The following is a 19,817-nucleotide window of genomic DNA, read 5'->3' as shown; positions in this document are numbered from 1 at the left end:
GTACATTGCTTATTTTATTGCTTGTTCTTTGCATATAGACGCATTCAATCTTATTTAAAACTATTTTGAGGTAAAAAATATACTGAAGAGTAGATCAATTTATTGCAAATGATAATCATACAATTATGCATGTAAATCAAAATACAGTAGGTTTCATTAAACAAGCAAAAAAATCTTTTTTAAACCAATAAAATAACCCAAAGTTTTTAATCAAACGAATAAGATAACATGGTAATAAAAACTTTGGGTACAAGTGTAATTTACCGTCCAATGTCCCTTCCCTAAATTTTAGTCAACCAATTCTGATAATTACTATATGTTAAATAAGATTTTATATTTGATCATTTATAATTAATTATATTATTAATAATAAAGTTTTACAATATTAAGGTACAATTATCAGAAATAATTAGGGAATCTGATAGAAAGATGTATATATTTATAGTTCTATAATAATCACACAGTATTATAAGCACAGCAATATCTTTGACCAGCTAGTGATAATGCGGATAAAATCGTTCTTTTTCATGCCTTAACGTTTGCTGCGCAATATTCATTGCTGTGCTTATAAAAAATCCAAATAGATACCATTTGGGGAAAAAAATAAAAACACACAAACTTAAAAATCATATTAAGAAAAAGGTCTAATATGAAAGACTTATAAATACAGAAGTTTGAATTAATGTTTAACATATCTTTATTTTAAAAAAGAGAAGATTTTAAATACTTTTTAATACACTACAACAACTTATTCCCATATGTAATAAAAGTATATGTATATAATGTTAAAATCGATCAACATAATAAATTGTAATAAATAGTTCTATTATGAGTAATAAATTCTAGCAGTGTGATTGTAAACAAATTTATGATCATTCGTAAATATAAATATACTAGCGGCTACGCCCCTATTGTAGTTTAAAACAAACAAAAAATTTAGGGGGGGGATGGGGTAATTTTTTCTAGGGTAGATTTCTCTTGGGGGAGTGTTGGTATCCTCCCTCAAAATAGTTTTAAAACTTCCCAAAACCTATAAAAAGGAACCACGAAAAGGAAAATTAAATGCTTCAGTGATTAGCGAGATCCTTCGGTATACACACACACACAGGCAAACACAGATCCTATTACTTTATTATGAGGTTAACCAAGGATACAGAGATAAGTTAATAGAAAGTCATATTAATCTTTACCAAAATACAAAGTTTTTGGAATTTGAGAGAAAATCTATTCACCTTTTCATTCCCTATATATGTTTAATGAGTTATAATGAACATCTAGCAAAAATAAAGTGTTTCACAAAAATTTCTGAAATGGTGAATGAGTCAGGGATGCAGGGAATGGTCAATGACGGTTGAATTATTTCTATAAACCATCCCTTTCCCTCTTAAGGCAAAATTATGCACTTAGTGATTTAACCTTCATCGCGATTCGCCTATCCCGGCACCCTAGGAATGAATATTTTGGATCATGGATAAAAAGACAAGGCATAGATTTAAATAGTTTTGACTATTTCTTTGTTAAAATTTCTTTTCCATATATCCCTGATTATAATAGATATAGCAAATAGAGAGTAAAAATATTTTATTTTATTTTAATAAATATTTATGAATTTACTAAGAAGTTCACCCCAATATGTAGTTAGAATAAATTTCTTGAATTTATACATTACAAAATGAGATGTTTCAATGATAAAAAATTGAATACAATCTTTAAATGTTAAGCTTCATAAACTTATTTTTTTGAAAGAGGGAATAGTTCTTATAATCTTAAAAACAAATATTAATATTAATCTAATAACATTATTGCCTTTCCTCAATTTACCAGTAGAGCACCGAACCCCTCTTACTTATTTCTAAAATCCTTTTATATAAAGTAGTAAGCGTTTTTTTGTCTGTCACGAAGGATTTCGCTATCCGCTGAACTGATGTTGCTCTCCTTTACAGTGAAGCTTCTTTTGGGTCCTGGGAAGGTTTTAAACTATTTTTGGGGAGGGTATCTTCCCCCCCCCCCTCTCCTCCACCGAAATATTTTTTTTATTCTTTTAAAACTCAAATTTAATATGGGATTAGGTCGACTTTTCATCGGCCTAAATTAAGTGCCCCTAGAGGTATCTAGGGGGCGTAGCCGTTAGTTGAAAATAAAGAGGAGATTATTTTTCCCCATGCCTTACCAATCCTGGGGGCCTACGTTGCTTTTACCAACATAAGCTAAACTAACATGACCTTAAGTAAACGAAAAACTACCCCCCCCCCCCCCACAAAATTTTGATAATGGGGGGTGGGCTATGCTTAACTGGGCAATTTGAGGAAACACGCTAAATGTTTTAAATGCTAAATTCAGTATCTAAATTCTGTTTATTGTTTCTTTATTAATTTTCCTGTTCTTAGAATTTTAATTAGATAGACAAACAAACACACATCCAGCTACTTTAGCTATAAGAATTCATAAATATACGGAATTTATTAGATTAAGAAGATTTTGTAGAATTTTCATTTTCGCAACTTTCTGAGTCTGATTTAGAACTCTCCTCGACTGCCAGCGGTGATTTCACTGAGTCCTTACATTGTAGGATACATTAATTTTGGGATGCCAAGCGGTGCTTTCCCTTTAAGTTCTCGTTGAACACTAACACCCCAAAATATTGTACCATTGTACATTAAAAACCATATTTCTGCGGGGCTACCCAGTACTTATTCTAACCTAACCTGACCTGTTCTAAAGTAACAAACAAACAAACAAAAACTACTCTCCCCCATTATTTCAATTAATTAAAAAAATATTGAGGGGTGGGTGTCTGTGCTCAATTGGCACTTTTAGTAAATACGCCAATTAAGCACTAGCAAATATATAGATAGTTCAGGCATTTTTCTTTAAAAGTTTACATTGTTAAAAGTTACCACCATTTATTAATCCAAAAAGGTAAAAAGTTATTTCATATAATAATTTATTTTGCTAAATTGCTAACCCAACAAAAATGTATCCTGCCTTTGATGATATATCCTCCTTGTTTTCATCTGTCGGGGTAGAGGTCCCGACAGGGGTTTTAGGCCCTGCAGGGCTAGGTGTCTGATCTTTAGAGGGGGATGGGGTTGTTGAGTTTGATTCATCTACAAATAACTATTGGTTATCCATCTATTTATCTATCTGTCTGTTTGTCTGTTTAAGTGTCTATAGAATGTTTGCCTGTTTTTGTATGTGTGTGTGTCTTTCTGTCTACATGTGTGCTTGTCTGTCTTTTTTTGTCTATTGTGTGTTTGTCTGTCTTTCTGTCTACATGTGTGTTTGTCTGTCTTTTTTTGTATATTGTGTGTTTGTCTGTCTTTCTGTCTACATGTGTGTTTGTCTGTCTTTCTGTCTACATGTGTGTTTGTCTGTCTTTCTGTCTATTGTGTGTTTGTCTATCTCTCTGTCTATCTGTCGGTCAATCTATCTTCCATTGATTCTGTTTATGCATATCCGTTTATCTGTCTTTCCATATCTCTTTTTCTGTTTGTCTGTTTGTTTGTAAGCATGTTTATCTGTTTGTGAGTCTTTGTGACTGTCATTCAATTGTTATCTCTATATTCGTGTCTGTCTGCCATTTCTCTACCCGTCGTCTGTTCTTTATCTGTGTGTCATATGTCTGTCTGTTTGCTGTTCTATCTGTCTGTATTGCAGTCACTCTACCTATCTCTCTATCTATCTATCTGTTTAAACCTGTAGGTATAGGGGGAGGGGGTGGGTACATAAAACCATCTGATGAATCTATTGTTGCATTTGCTGTCAACGATCCTGAAAAACATTTTTTGAGCCGTGAGGTTTTACATAAATTGACCACAGACACGTAAATAAAATTAGTAGTAAACCTAATAGTTGTAGAAAAATCGGTTAAGCAGTATACTACGAGATCTTTGCTGACATATGGACAGATAGACATCCTGTTACATCATCATATTATTAAAGTAACAGGACGTCTATGTGTGTATCCGCTCAGCTGATACTGTATGAAGCTTCTCATAGGTCTGGAAAAGGTTATAACTATTTTTGGGGAGTTTAACGCCAGCAACTCAATAGAAATTCCAACCAAAAAAAAATTTTATTTGAAAATTCAATTAAAATTTTAGGGGCGTCTGACCCCCCCCCCCCCCTTTCACACAAGTGCCCGACATCTTCCAAGTGCCCTTAAAGTCCTCTAGTAAATATGTTTTGTGTACCTGAAGCGGTTGACAAAGCAGTGGCATGTGCTAAAGATGAAGGCAATGGGCTTGCTGTACGCGGAGAAATCAAGGAATGACCTGTACACAGATTATCAATTCTATATTATTAGCGGATCCGCCCCCCTAGAAGCCTCTAGGAGCACTAAAGGTAAGAAGAGTGAAAGTATCCCCTTCCCCCTTTTCAATTTGAGTTTACAAATAGAAAGGGAAAAAATATTTTTAATTGGGTCATTTTTTATTGGGAGGGTAGGGGTTGCTTCCCACAAAATAGTTAAAAACCTTCCTTAGACATATAAGAAGCTTCACTGTAAAAGAGAACCATATCGGTTCAGCGTTAGCGAGATCATTCGCTACAGACAAGAAAGCTAGCTACTTTATATAATAGGATTAGGATAAGAGAAGCTATGAAAAGATTTTTTGGCTTTTCTTAATATGGTTTGAATGTGTAAAAGGAATTGGGAGCTGCTAAACTAGCAAAAGTATAGTCACTGTGTTTTTGACAAATTTTAGGTGGGTTTTTGTTAATTCTAATATTTTGAATTAAATTGTCAGAATTACACCTTTGTTACCCACAATTTGTTTCATTGTCATTTTTACACACATAGAATAAAATTAAGCTGTCAAATTCACAGTTTTTATGACAAAAAAAAATTTTATATGAAGATTTTCAATTTTGGATGGGGGTGGCTAATTCAAAGATATTAATATAAAATGGGCATAAATGTATTTTAAACCAAAGCTTTTTTACAATTAGGATATTTCTGTACGTCCGCAAATTAGACAAATTAGAAACATCCTATCGATTTTAAACTTTTTCGTGATGATATCATTTTAAGAGATTTTGTAAAAAAAAAATTAGATAAGAAATTGATTCCTCTAGAAACAGAACTAGTTCTATCTTCACTGTGTTGATGCTTTAGTTGTAACCTAGAAATAAGATTATTTAACATTTTCTACCAGTTAGTTTTCATAATGTGATTATTTCTAATATAAATTTATCGGCTGCTTTCCCTGTCCATCTAGCACATCCCCCCACCCAATTATTTTCTAGTAAAATAAAAACAAGGATGACAACATCCATAAGTAGCGAAGCTCAAAAATTAGGATTGTATATCAGGAAAAAAAATATTATAAAGCAGTGTCATATAATAAATATTAATATTAGTAAAATAGGGAAATCATCACACCTTTAAAATCACGCAACCTTATAATCATGAAAACTTAAAAATCTAGGAATCGAATGAAACTTGATGGAAATATGTAGAACATGAGAATTTTAATCCCTGATAATTCCAACCGTCAATCCTAAATAGGAATTGAGAAAACAATGAAAACATAAAAAATCTAGGAATCGATCTAGCACCCCAATTAACATACAAAATATTAATAAAACTTGGTGAAAATATGTAGACTGTAAAATTAATTAATCCCTGAAAATTTCAGCCCTTTATCTTGAAAAGGAGTTAAGAAAATCACGAAAACGTAAAAATCTAGGAATCGATCTAGCACCCCAAATAACAAACAGACGAACAAAACAATGTATATATTAGATGGGCATATATAGTGGGAATCTTCACTAAAAATTTCAGCTGTCTATCTTGAATAGAAACCGAGAAAATCACGTTTCCCCCAATTTATTAATTACGGACAGACGGACGGACATTGTGAATTATAGAGTAGCTTCGCTACTAATAAGGCGAATGATAATAAAACTTGACAATTATTTTCATTTGTGAAATAAAGATACCGGGATAAAGGATAGATAAATGGAAAAATAATAGTTACCTTGAAAGATCAATTGATTTAGTTTTTACACTGCTACTTCGTCTGTTCATCATATCAGAGAACTCCTACATTAGAATTCATTACAATAATTGGAGAAGAGAAAATTCAAACATTCCAGTAAATATTATATAAATATAATTTCTTCTTTTCTTTTCACAAGTATAAATAATATATGCACTCATTCTACGTTGAGTCATATATACTTACATTACATATACGCATCTATGACCGTTTTCGGTCTTGTTTTACCCTGTAGTGGGTACTTCGGATCAATGAAAGGGAACAAAGTAGCTTTTCTCCTTTCTAGCCCATGCGGGGGGCTGTAACCCTGCGGGTAATCATTAACATTTACCTAACCTAACCTATCAAATATACTGTGAAAATACGACCGCTATTTTGTTTTATTTTCATGTACTTGCCTTGATATTGAGCTTGTCGTTGCCCGTCTGATCAAACTTCTTGAAGGCCACGTCTATCTGTTCTTTCTTCAGGTTCTTGCACACTCCCCCAAACTCCTAAAGTAGTCGCAATTGGTCAAGAAATCATCACGCAACCTATCTAGATCATCACCCACTCGCAACTAAAGCACAAACTGTAAGGAAATCTGCTCGTTGTTTTGGGAAGAAAAGTTTCAGCCAATCTAGTTTTATATTCAAAGACAATAATATGATCCTACTGCTTACTGCTAGATTGCACAGGTATAGATTCGTGACAGTGCTAGCTAAAGCAAATGATTTATTATACTTGGATCTTGCACCAGATTATCATGTACTCTAATAAACTAAAACTTGTAGCTGGCTGAAAAAACGCCCTCTCCCCCCCCCCCATTCACTCTTTTACCACATTCTCTCCCCTCCTAGTGGAAGCACGAACTGACCAATAAGTGATGTTCATGCAAGCAACCTAAATTTGCAACAATTTTTCCTCTGTGATGATATCCACGTATATTATTTCTTAATCCATCGCTATAGATGGAAAGGGAAATGCATTGATCCAAAACAGGCACAACTAATACCGTTTAAGCACACAACTTATTTGATTTTTTACTTAAAATTACCGATTTCGTGACAAACCCATCGCCGTCTTTATCCATTAGTTTGAACAACCGTTCTGCCTTTGTCTCTTCACCCATAAACTCTTCAAATGATAATCTAAAATATAATAAGGAAAATAAAGACTAGGACAAGAACAGCCAGTAGAAGTAAAATTATTTTTTAAATACTTGCTTTACCCTAAACTTCTAGATTCACACCCCTCGGGTCTAACAAAACTGGTTTTAATCTTAAAAATTTGCATTTTAATATCTGCAGAAAGCTGTTTATAATACGATGCGATAAATAACTATCCTCACCTTCCATCAAAATCTTTATCTTTATCTTCAAACATCTTTTCCATTTGCTCACTGAAAATAAAATATATATCCATTATATAAAGTAGTAAGGTTTTTGGTTTGTAGCTTAAGATTTCAATAACTGCTGAACCGATTGAGTTTTCCATTTTAGGGAGGCTTCACATAGGTCCCGAATCTTATTTATAGATTTAAGTCTTAGGATGATTTAGGCTATTTTTTTTGTCCTTCTACACCTTTTGAAGAGTCCTTAGGTGCTAGGGTCGCAGCCTCTAGTATTTATAACAGTAATAACAAATTCCTTTCTGCCTGAGTGTGTAATTCATTTAAGTTTTTGGATGGTTTTGTTCCATATATTTGCTCAGTCTCTTTACCATCAAATGTGCAGAGGTGGATTCTTAAAAAAACTTTTTTGCTCACTGCCTCACTAATATTAGTGAGGCACGCTAAAATATTTGTGAAAAACCCTCCAAAATCGTATAAAAAAACTACAAAAATTAAATAAAATTATAAAAGGGTTATTAACATAAGATTTTTTATTTTTTGTAGATTTAATGCAATTTTGGAGGATTAAAAAAAATTATCGAGCCTCACTAATTTTAGTGAGGCAGTGAGCCAAAAAGTTTTTTAAGATTCCACCTCACAAATATGAAGTCTAATTCTATTGTTAAAATAAAATGTCAATATTATAGGTTTAAATATTGTTAAGTATTTACAGTCAATATCTTATACAAACATTTGTACCTAAAGGGTGTGCAAAAAAAACGCGGACTTTTTTAAAATTAAAATTGCGCGGCTTGTGTTAATAGTAGAAAAATGTTATGCATATCGTTAGAACCGCTATGAACTCTATTTTTTGGAAATATAAGAACGGATCCTGTGCTACGTATAGTTTGGGAGCTACGTGTTAAAATGTTCCAACTGACGTAAAACTTGACTTGCGAGTAAATTTTAAAAAATAACTAAAAATTAGAGAAGATATTTTGCAAAAATAGTACGTACATTTTTAGATTTCAAATTGCGCGGCTTGTGTTAATAGAAAAAAAATGTTACGCATACCGTTAGAACCGCTATGAACTGTATTTTTTGGAAATATAAGAACAGTTCCTGTGCTACAAATAATCTAGGAGCTAGGGGGTAAAATGTCCCAAAATTTAATCGCAAGTCAAATTTTAAGTCAGTTGGGACATTTTAACATATAGCTCCTAAACTATACGTAGCAGAGGAATCGTTCTTATATTTCTAAAAAATAGACTTCTTAGCGGTTCTAACGATATGCATAACATTACTATTAACACAAGCCGCGCAGTTTAAATTTTAAAAAAAGTCCGCATTTTTTTTGCACACCCTTTAGTTTAAGCAAAACTTTCTACAATTAGGGCAATTCAGTCCGTCCAACTTAACGGATTGTTTTAAACTTTAAAATTGTCCTATCGATTTCAAACTTTGTATATGAATTTCAAAGCAGCTTAATAACAGCACAAAATTTTCGGGTTAGATCCTAATAATCTAAACCAATAAAATAAAGATTTTCTTTGAATCAGGGAAACTGGGGGATAAGACAATGAACGATAAATTGATGTATGTCCCAATGATAATAAAAAAATACATTTATTTTGGATTAAAATAATTTGTGAAAAGTTTTAAACAAAAGTTTTGAACCGACCAATCAAAATTCAATAAAAGTATCCAGAGTAGGACTTTTTGTACCAGTATACCAAAGTCCCCTCCCTGCCATGGTTGGATTAAGAATGAGAAGTGGTCATTATTTGTTGTTGTTATCACCATAATATGAAGTCATTAAGACAAGATTACAATAAAAACTTGTTTGTGTTTGTCTCTCTTCGAATTTTGTAGTGTCGCTTCTTTATACTTAATCTTATATAGTAACAGAATGTCCGTCTGTCTGTGTGTATCGAAGGATCTCACTAATAGCTGCTAAACAGTTATAGTTCTCCTTTATTTCTCAACTACTCAAACAGCTACTTTGTGGAGGGGGGTGACCCCTCTAAGGTTTTTTATGTTTGTGTGTGAAACTAGGTAGCGATATATTTGTATTTTATTTGTATGAAAGATAAACATATTCGGTTTTAGGCTATTTTACTTTTAATTAAAGTTTTGGATTGTTTTAGGCCTTTTTTTCTGCTCCCTCTCTCTTCCTACGAATTCAGAGCCCCTAGATGCTAAGGGTGCTACTTTAAAGTTATATTGTCCTTGTTTTGTACCAACATTAAGCCTGAAAAGACCAAGGAGGAAAGGGATATTGGACTGTAAAATAAACTGGTGCCCAAAGTTTTATAACAACACTTTCCTATTCGTTGATTCAAGACTTTGGGTAATTTCATTGAAATTTAATTTTCAAAACTAAAAGTGTCCAACTTTTCTACCAATAATTTTAATCTACACAATGAATAATATTGTTTTTCATCATTAAAATGTATTAAAATTTATCTATCCCTTAATGTCCATGAGAAAGACAAAAGAATTCCCATCGGGGGTTTTACAGATGACCAACATAGATTTATATTTTCTAAACAAACTTATATATAACAAGAGAGATTATGTAGAATGAGAGCAAAGAAAATAAATAGATTTATCACCCCAGAGGGTCAATTAGAAACAAAAAATGGCTCATGGAGAGAAAAAGAAGTAGTGGGTTTCGTCGTATTTTCACAGTTTCTTTTCTCCTATTCCTCGCTACCAATATTGTGGTCAGATTTAACCTACACTGTGTTTCCACTGGTCCATTAAAACGACTGATCATGCAGACTTTTCATATTTATTGTAATTATTCTTTTAAAAGAAATTTTTTAGAGGAAAAAAATAAAAATAGTGGAAAATAATGGGGATAAAAAAGAATTAATTATCTCATTATAAGGCAATTAAGTGACAATTATTGAGACTGGACAAAATCTGCCTTTGGGATCATTATATTAGACTTGTTAATAATCTAAATAACATTCTGAATTGTTAATATAACTGGTAATGGTAAGTTGTTTTTTTAAAGTATATTTTTTGTTTTCAAAGAAAAAATGTACTGGTATTTTTTTCTAGCCAGCTATGGATGTAAATAAATAGCTTTGTCGACTTAATGATGTTTGTCCAAGAATCATCAAAAACAAGGACATCCATGATTAGCACAGAAATAATATGCTAACAATATCTTGAATAATGAACAAGATAAACTGTAATACATCAAACCATCTCAAGAAGTTTGCATGAAATGTATAGCTATTTCAGAAAATGGTTTTGCAATATCCTTTGCTTCAGACAAAAATACCTTATTACTTTGTATTATGGGATTGCTATGATTAAAAGACGATTATACAAATTTTGGCTATTTTTTATTTAAATATGTGGTCTGTTGAATCATAAAGGATAACTGCATACTTTAAGACTATATCTTTGAATTACCGTCAGACAGACAAACAGACGTACACCGGAAATAGAGTTGCTGCGATAACTGCTAATAGAAGGATTATAGCCATGAAAGATTTATAACAAAGTTAAATTTTCTTCAAAAACATTTAGAAAAGCCTAATAAATTATCGACTGTCTATTTCTAATCAAAAGAAAATGTTTTAGTTGTGTTGTGTAATATGTATATCCCTATTTTAAAGCAAATTTGGCGTTCTCCCCCCTCCGACAGAACAACTATTTTAGGTTAGGTTAGGTTTTAGGCAATGGGGCCGAGCGCAGCGGCCAGAGTTCATAGTTCTGTCGGAGAGGGGGGAAGGATATAAAAATTTTCAAAATTGAAAAAAATATTTCTAAGAGGATAATACCGCAAATTTTAATCGGGCTATAGATGATTGTTCTAGAAAAGCATTGCTTTTAGAAACCATGTATTGGTCAATTATTTCTTATTTTTCTCTTTTCTTGTTTTTCTTTACCAATATTCTTTAACAATGTTTTTTGGTGCTTATTTTAAATTGTTTTTTTTAACGAATTGTTTTTTTTACAAAAATTGTAATTGTGTCTATAATAACAAGGATTACAGCATCCATAAATCAACAGATTAATAAATCAATTAAGGTAAATAAAACTTTTGGACAATAATTATAGAGTATCTTTTTTCTTTCTATTGACAATCAAAATTCTATTCTATGATTAAAATTTTTATTAAAAGGGACACATTATAACTGGTAATCAAAATAGTCACTTCACCACTAGCAACTAGGGACTCAGTGTAATGAGGAGTTATGAAGATATATTCAAATTGGAGACCAAAACTCTAATTTAGCAATAAAAAGGCCTGCGACACCATCCTGGTAACTATGTAAAGCAGTGCAATGGTTGGCGGGATCTTAATGTACAGACATAGGAAATGATATAATAAGAATCAATAAAAATCTGGACTTTCCATTATGTCAAACTGCGTATAATTGTGGAAAATTAAATAAACATACATACACTTTGATTATAGTTAAAGAGTAGTGTTAGGACGTATAAACCTTAATCACAGAAAGGCCTTGCTTTTAAAACATAAGATTATGTTATTGCATGAATAAAAAGCTTATATTTTATGTCATTAACACGAATAATTGGAAAATAAAACACAAATAAAAACAAAATTAGTCATAATACTTTTATCTTACTAAAATATACTTTTCGTCGATTTTAAAAAATTTATCAAAATTTTACAGAAGGATATCTGTTGTGTGTATATCCAACAAGATCTCGTATTAAAATACATGTTTTTATCTTGTAGGAGTGGGGGGGGGGGAGGTAACTCGGCGAACTAGTAACTTAACTATTTTGGAAGCCTCACCAAAACAAATTAGAAACATATGTCATGAATTGAAGGATCTCGGTAACCGCTGAACCGATATGGCTCTACTTCTACTTAACAGTGAAGCATCTTTTCCAAGAAAAATCGCCCCTGAAAAATCTTCCTCTCCAAATCCTCAAAAAATATGAATTCTTTTTTTATAACTAAAATTTAAAGTGGAGGGTCGAGTTTCCCTCAAATGCATCTAAGGGCGTAGCCTCTAGTGTACAAAATAGTAAAAATATAGTGTTGACCAAAATATCATACCCATTCAGTATTCATAGTTCTTGATTATGTTTATGTTATTATTATTATAAGCTTAATTATTACCAATTACGTGTTGTTATATTATGTACTAGTGACTGCACCCATAGACTATTGAACGAGGTTTAGACCATCCCCTCCCCCTTCTTCAATTTCTTGGATAGGTTATTTTTTTAATTTCATTTAGGTTGACTGACTTATCCGTACAAAATCCATTTATAACCTATGTATAACCCTTCCAGGACACGATAATAATAGAACTGATAGTCAAAATTCCAAAGTCTTTTAATTTAGACATTTCTTATTTTGCATATTTCAAATTCCTTTTATATTACATCCTAGCAAGCGAAGATAATCTATAATTGGAACCAGTGGCATGCATAACAATTCATCACTGGGTTGGAAAACCATTTGGGGGGGGGGGGGGTGCAAAAGAGTGAAGGCCATCCTTCCCAATTTCAAATTTATAGAAGGGTGTTGACACCACCATACCGCACGTCTTTGATTGTAACATAAATATATATACTTTATTTTTTAAATAATAAGTCTGAATTTAAGAACATATAAAAGCTTTGAGCTAAGTCAGCTAAAGACATATGAAACCTAAATGATCATAGAAATAAATTATCTTTTTAACTTCCCCTCTATATATATATATATATATTTGTATGAAAGAATGAAATGTATTTTTCGTATATAAAATTCGATCGCTGGTTGTTAGAGGTTATAACAAAAATTGTATATTTTCTACTTCTACTAAGTTAGGTTTACAACGTTAATATATATCTAGAGTAGGTGAGATTCTTTAACCCAGGAAGAACTAACCAGAATTTATATAGCTGAAATGTATTTATGATAAAGAGCATAGATTGAAAGATTTTTCTAACCCAATTCCAATCAGAATCTACATGAATTCAAATATCTATATTTCATTAATATCTTTTGAAGTACACCTAAATAAGACCTTGTAGTGTATCCTTCCACTAGTATTTTATCCATGTTATTCTTTAGCAACCCTCAATGTATATTTTCTCGTGATAAATATATACAATAAATAAAATATATATTTTGCTTTTTCTCCAACACAATACCAATATTATTGATATTTCTTTACATCCATTCTTAAATATATTCCAATACATTTCAACTTCTCTTCAAAATTATTTTTCAAAAGAAAATATGCGAGATACAGAATCAAAAGCTTTCTTTATATCATAAAAAAATGAGTTGAGCTACTATAAAGTTACTTTTCCCTTACTTACTACAATACTAACTCAATAAATGGAATTATTTTTCTAAAGAAAAAATGAGAGATACAGAGGCAAAAGCTTTCTTCAAGTCATAAAAAAATATATAAATGTGCTGTGCTCCTATAAAGTTAAAACTCCCTTATTTACTGTACAAATATAAAAAAAAGACAATTATAAAATAAATATTCTTTCCTCAAAATGATGGATAAAATTATAATTTTAACATTTTCAATTTATTTTTAAGAGGAAAGGATATCAGATATGCACTTTTAGGTGATTTTTAAGCTAGACATTCATGGAAAAATGTGTTCTTACTTAAATATATTCATGAATATTATAACTGGCGGCTAATACTCTAGCCTCTGCATTATAAATTAAATTTTAAGAGCAAAAAGAAAATGTTTTTTTGTGGTGTGGATTTTTCCTACTGCTATTTATCAGAGGAAGTTTTGTCTTCCCTTTAAAAGGGATATAGCTTCAATCAGTTACATATCTTTTTTAAAACTCTTATTAGGAGGAATATCCTAAATATCAAAGATTTAATCAATTCAACTTTTTAAAATAAAGTTTTTAATTTTTGTTACAAAATGGTGGTGCATAATAAAAGGTGAAAATATAGTTTATAACTTTTGTTATACAACCAGAAAAAGGTTATCATAGAACAAAAACTAATTAGAAATTAGGCAAGTAGTGCCAATATAATAAATTTTTCTATAATTCTTTACAATTTCTGTGATTATTCTGTTCGTTTTAGGATTTTTAGATTATCTCCCGAAGCTTAATAGTTAATTATCGCATTGTATTATAAACAGCTTTCCCCGGATGTAATAATGTACAATTATAAGATTAAAGCCAGTTTTGTACCTTCAGGATGCCGAAGGCACTGTCTAAAAAAACTGAACTTAATCTTATGAAGACCGGATATAATACAATTCTGTACACTTTTTTTTAGTATGGCTGAGATGGGTTCTAATTCACCGAATATTAATCTGTATCAAATCGCGACTGGAAATAACACAAAATAATAGGGTAATTAATATTCTTATTCATATTTTCCATGTCATTTGTGTGGCAAAAGAGAAAAGTAAAATGATAATTAGGTCACGCAAAAATACAAAATGCAAACACCTCTTTTTGCATTTTTTTACCAACTTTAACTATAAAACATAGATGTTCATTCTTACAAAAATTTGTGGACAAAAAACTACAGGTTATTTTTTTGAATAGGCAAAGAAAAAATTACCAAATATTAAAAATTTCATTTTGAAAAGAATGAAGCCAATACTGACATTATTATTAAAAAATGAAATGTCAATTAGTTTAATTTTCTTAATTGACATAAACCATTTTAATTGTATGTTTCTATTAAAGGAACCCTGCAAGAAATAACGCGCTTTAACTGCATAAAGCCTGCCACGATAAGACCCAATACCCAAAATTTGGAGCCTCCAGCTTCAATAACAATAAAGTTACATACATTTCAAATGATTCTTTTAGTACAACGGAAATTTTGAAAGATTTCCAATGTACTAAAAGAAAATTTCAATATTAAATTACATCACCTGGAAGCAAAATTAAAAGCTTATCTTTGTCAGAATTTTAGACTGCCAGTAACTGATAACATTATTGCAATAAAAACGCCCTTTTTTATAGTCAAAATGTCTTTAAACAATTCGGTTTAAATTGCGTTTGAAAGCATAAAATCATAGCGGGAAAAAATTAAACTAATGTAAGTAATACAGATGCTCAGCTGTGATTGGTTGTTCAGCGGACTTAGCGTAGACTCAGGCTTCTGATTGGCTGGAAATCCTAGAGGCTGGCATTCTCACGCTACAGTACGCTCAATACATAGCAATATAAACTGAATTTTTTTTAATAATTTTGACTATAAAGAAGAGTGTTTTTATTGTATAGACGTTATCAGTTACTGGTATCCTAAGTTTCTGCCAAAAATAACCTTATAATTTTCTTTCTGGGCGACGTATTTTAATAATGAAAATTCTATTATTAGCAATCAAAAACTTTCAAAATTTTTATTGTACTAAAATGTGATTTTGAAATGTCTATAACTTTTTTGTTTTTGAAGCTGGAGGCTTCAAATTTTGGGTATTGGGTCTACTCGTGGCAGTCTTTCAGCAGTTGAAGCGGTATATTTCTTGCATGGTTCCTTTAAGCAAATTTTGAGTGTGTCCTAATCCGAACACTTTATCCAATTATTAATTACCATATTAATTTACCATATTTTTTGAAGAATATATATCCATGTTTATGCACAACATTTAATTTGCAATAAGCCTGGAAGGTTAGATTGCAGATTTGCTATTGCTACCAAATTTTACATCCTTTTTCATTCATAATCAGAAGCGTGCATAAATGGGGTGTAACCCTCTTCCTGAAAAATTTAAGGAGGTTAAATATAACCTCCTCCCACCCCCACCCCCCCTTAGGTGTAAAAAGGGAAGGTAAATAAAAGTTGGACGTCTCGCGTTTCAATAAAATGACGCTTCATTGACAATTTTTATAACGTTGATTATAATGGGAGGTGTATCCCACCCTTCCAACAACATAATCCCCTCATGTTGTATGTCTTACATCCCTCTAAATTTGGATTTATTTCTAGCCTTTGTGGGAAGCTTAAACTTTTGGAGCCCCCTCCCTATAGGGTTTCATTAACTTTTACGGAGAATGTGTAATTCAAGGCGCTATCATAACACATTCAACCATTGGTCCTAGGATAGTGCCTGGCATAGCAGCAGATTATTAAGAAAAGGGATTTACTTACACAGAGTGAGTGAATCCAGCCGCCATCATAACGTTCAACCATTGGTCCTTGGACAGCTTTCCGTCTGTTGCACTCTCTCCAATAGCCTAAATAAAAGTATGCATATTTACTTTTCTTCTTAGCGGTCTTGGAGTATCGACATTTCCTTTTTCAATTTAGTTTAAAAAAGAAAAAGTAATAAAGTTATTTTTTTGGGGGGGGTGGGTATTTTTCCAGGTGCCATTTCTCTGTGGTATGTGGAGGTACCCTCTTCCAAAATTGTTATAAACCTTGCCTAGACCTATAAGATGCTTCATTGAGTTGGAGAACCTCGTTAAAGCAGCAAACACACAAACAGACATCCTGTTATTTTTATAAAGGGATAGTAACCAAAATTAGTAAATATTTACAAATATCCTAAAATGTTGAAGCTAGTATTTTTGTTAAATGACCATGATAGATAATATGCTCACAAACCACTCAACAATAACATACAGTTCAAATACGTACCAACTCTACAAGTATTTTCTAACTTGATCACTTTTGCAAGTTATTCATTTATGATTTATTGACTAATGATTCCTAAGATAACAAGATATAATTATATTTGCGAAGCATCTCTATAATGCAATCTTAAACATGTAAATATGTTCTTATTTATTCAATCAATTTTGTAAAGATACATACAACTTTGTTTATACTTAAAAGTAGTCTGCTCATTAAGTTCTGACACTCTACAAGTGTTAACGTGATGCTGTGAGTATTGGTTTAAAAAATATGACATAACAAAAAAAATTAGCCAATGAGAGTCCACTACGCATGCCGCCATTGGTCAATAACGGCCTCTTATTGGCTAATTTTTTTTGTTACGTCATATTTTTTAAACCAATACTCACAGCATCGTTAACGTTCGTTATACCTACATTTGGATTTTATATCTTCTTTTATGGATGTTGTCATCCTTGATTTGTTTTTGTCTGTTTATTTGTCTATTCAAGTGTCTGTCTGTCTGTCTGTAATGTGAATGTATTGGTAAAAGTTTATCTTACCATGACTGCACACAATTTCCTGTTTTAGCCCCAGTACAAAAACAAGTGCAATATTTACCAAAGTAGCAAAAATAAAACGCACAAAAAATTAATAAAATTTGTTTATATCACTTTTATAATTACATAAATTTGTAATTAAACATTCAATAAATTTTTTTTTCATAAAAGACTGTATTCTTAAAAAAGAAACATTGCCCTTAATAGTATATGATTTTTAATAAAAAATATTTTATAACTAGCGGCTACGCCCCTAGAGGCCTCAAGTGGCATTTAAATTTTTAAAAATATTTTAAATATCTAATTTGAGAAATGATTTGTCTATGGCCAATCAGCTGTTAAATTCATGTCTCTACGCAGCGCCACTATGCGGGGGGGAATATTTCAATTTTTTTCTATTTTATTGTGATTTCTCTTGGGAGGGTGGTGGTACCCTCCCCCAAAATAGTTATAAACCTTCCCAGGACCTATGAGAATCTACCCTGTTATGGAGAACCCGATCTGTTCAGCGGTTAGCAAGATCCTTCGGTACAGACACAGACAAACAGACAAACATCCTGTTACTTTAGTATAAGGATATGACTGACTAAGAAGATACAATTGGCAAAATTATTTAAAATTACATAGGCTAGCCTAGGAGTTAGGATTTCCTCGGCCCTACATAGATATAAAAAAAAACATTCCCATATAAACAACCCCTTAAATAGTGGATGTAAATATTCATTTATTTCCCGAGTATGATCATTTATATCCCGGGTATCATTTTTAGAAGATTTTTAATTTTTTTTGGAAGATTTTAGAATTTTTATTAATTACTAAAAGAAAGAAAATAGTCTCCTTTTTTCATATTTATAATATTTTTTGAAAAGAACACTTACTTTCAATACATAAATTCAATAAATTAGCATAATTTAGCATAAAAATGAGTTTTTGTCTAAATGAGAATGATATTCCTGACCAGTTTTTTGTTTTTTGTTTTTTATTTTTTACCCGAGGGAATAAATGATGACCTATCCATTTATTCCCTCGGGTAAAAAATATTCATTCCTAAACAAAAAACTGGACAGGAATACCCCATTTAAGAAAATAAAAATTCTACCTATCAGGCTAGCCTAAGAAATTTTAAAGGATTTGGCCCATTATGAATATATTACAAAGAAATATCCTTTTTCAAAAATGTAACTTAAGTGACTCTTTTGAAAAGACATACATACATATATGAAGAGTAGGATATATAAGTTGGATGGAATTTTAATGTTAGAGGGAGATTTGAAATCTGCATCAAATTTTAAGGATTTTTTTTTATAAAATACGTTTTTTGTATAATTCTTAATCTAAATGCGGAAATACAATTTAAGTTAATTAATTTTGATCAATAGGATAGATGGATTGGAAACTATCTGCGCTCTAATTGGTTGAATGATGTACGACTACGATATAGTTTTCATCCACCAATCACAGATGTCAAAATTAATTAACCTAAATTGAATTTGCGCTTTTAGATAAAGAATTATACAAAAAACGAATTTAAAAAAAATCCTTAAAATTGATGCAGATTTCAAACCTCCCTTTAACATTTAAATTCTTTCCAACTTATATATCTTAATGTAGAGGGCTAAAAGTTACAATCTAGTTAAAGATTAGCTGCGCTGTATAGAAAATATGGTAAAATAACCAAACACCAATACATCATACACTGTTTCCTCTTTTAATGGCCTGCAGTTTTTATACAGTCAAATGTTGATTTACAATTTCCTAAAAATCCTATCAACTCTTTTTGTAAGAAGAGATTATTTGGTCAATCTGTAATACTGTTTTTGTTCAAAACTGGCTAATCCGAATTTTGTTCTCTTTGAACTGTGATCCTCCTATTCATTTTAGGTGGTTTAAGGCTATTTTTTACCCATCCCCCTAACACCCCTAGGAAGTTAGGAGCTCAAGTGCAAGTATAAAGTAGTAAGATTTCTACTCTAGTAAGTAAGCAAAAGATCACAGAATAGCTAGTCTTGTCTAATTCATTTATATTTTTCTAATAAGTCTTGTAAATCACTTTAGTTTTTTTGGCCTTAATTTAGCTTAATTTAATGGTTAATAAATAGTGATTTATCGTATAGACAGCTTTTTCGAATAATAAATTTAAGTTTTGGTTTACAAAACTGGTATTACTTTTTTATCTACTAGCGGCTTCGCCCCTAGCCTCTAGGGGCTTTGCCTCAAGAGGTGATCAAAAAAAATTAAGGTGAAATTTGTAAAAGGACCAGACCCCAAGAAAATAGCCTAAAACCACTACAGGACCAGTAGGTATATACCCTGAAGAGTAAAATCCAATCGGTTCAGTGGTTACCGAGATCTTAAGCTTCAGACGGACGGACGGACGGACGGACAGACATCATTCT

General features: G+C 31.5%; 1 protein-coding gene across 1 annotated transcript in view; it reads right to left on the bottom strand.

The window, feature by feature from the left end:
- Positions 1 to 1,736: 1,736 nt before the first annotated feature.
- The window catches only part of LOC145326062 (uncharacterized), a 38,101-nt gene continuing 20,020 nt past the window's right edge, over positions 1,737 to 19,817 (bottom strand). The window contains exons 3-12 of the mRNA XM_080169157.1: positions 16,397 to 16,482; positions 7,333 to 7,383; positions 7,039 to 7,132; positions 6,401 to 6,496; positions 5,982 to 6,046; positions 5,073 to 5,123; positions 4,194 to 4,276; positions 3,697 to 3,771; positions 2,986 to 3,107; positions 1,737 to 2,557 (exon numbers count right to left, since the gene is read on the bottom strand). Coding sequence (XP_080025283.1) covers positions 2,468 to 2,557; positions 2,986 to 3,107; positions 3,697 to 3,771; positions 4,194 to 4,276; positions 5,073 to 5,123; positions 5,982 to 6,046; positions 6,401 to 6,496; positions 7,039 to 7,132; positions 7,333 to 7,383; positions 16,397 to 16,482 — 813 coding nt within the window. The 3' untranslated portion in view covers positions 1,737 to 2,467. The remainder of the gene's footprint in view (positions 2,558 to 2,985; positions 3,108 to 3,696; positions 3,772 to 4,193; positions 4,277 to 5,072; positions 5,124 to 5,981; positions 6,047 to 6,400; positions 6,497 to 7,038; positions 7,133 to 7,332; positions 7,384 to 16,396; positions 16,483 to 19,817) is intronic.

This window comes from Acartia tonsa, chromosome 8, assembly GCF_053477335.1.
Source record: "Acartia tonsa isolate MP-2025a chromosome 8, ASM5347733v1, whole genome shotgun sequence".
NCBI classification, from domain to species: domain Eukaryota; kingdom Metazoa; phylum Arthropoda; class Copepoda; order Calanoida; family Acartiidae; genus Acartia; species Acartia tonsa.
The sequence above is the reverse complement of the archived record's forward strand: the minus strand, read 5'-3'. Positions and strand labels throughout refer to the sequence as shown.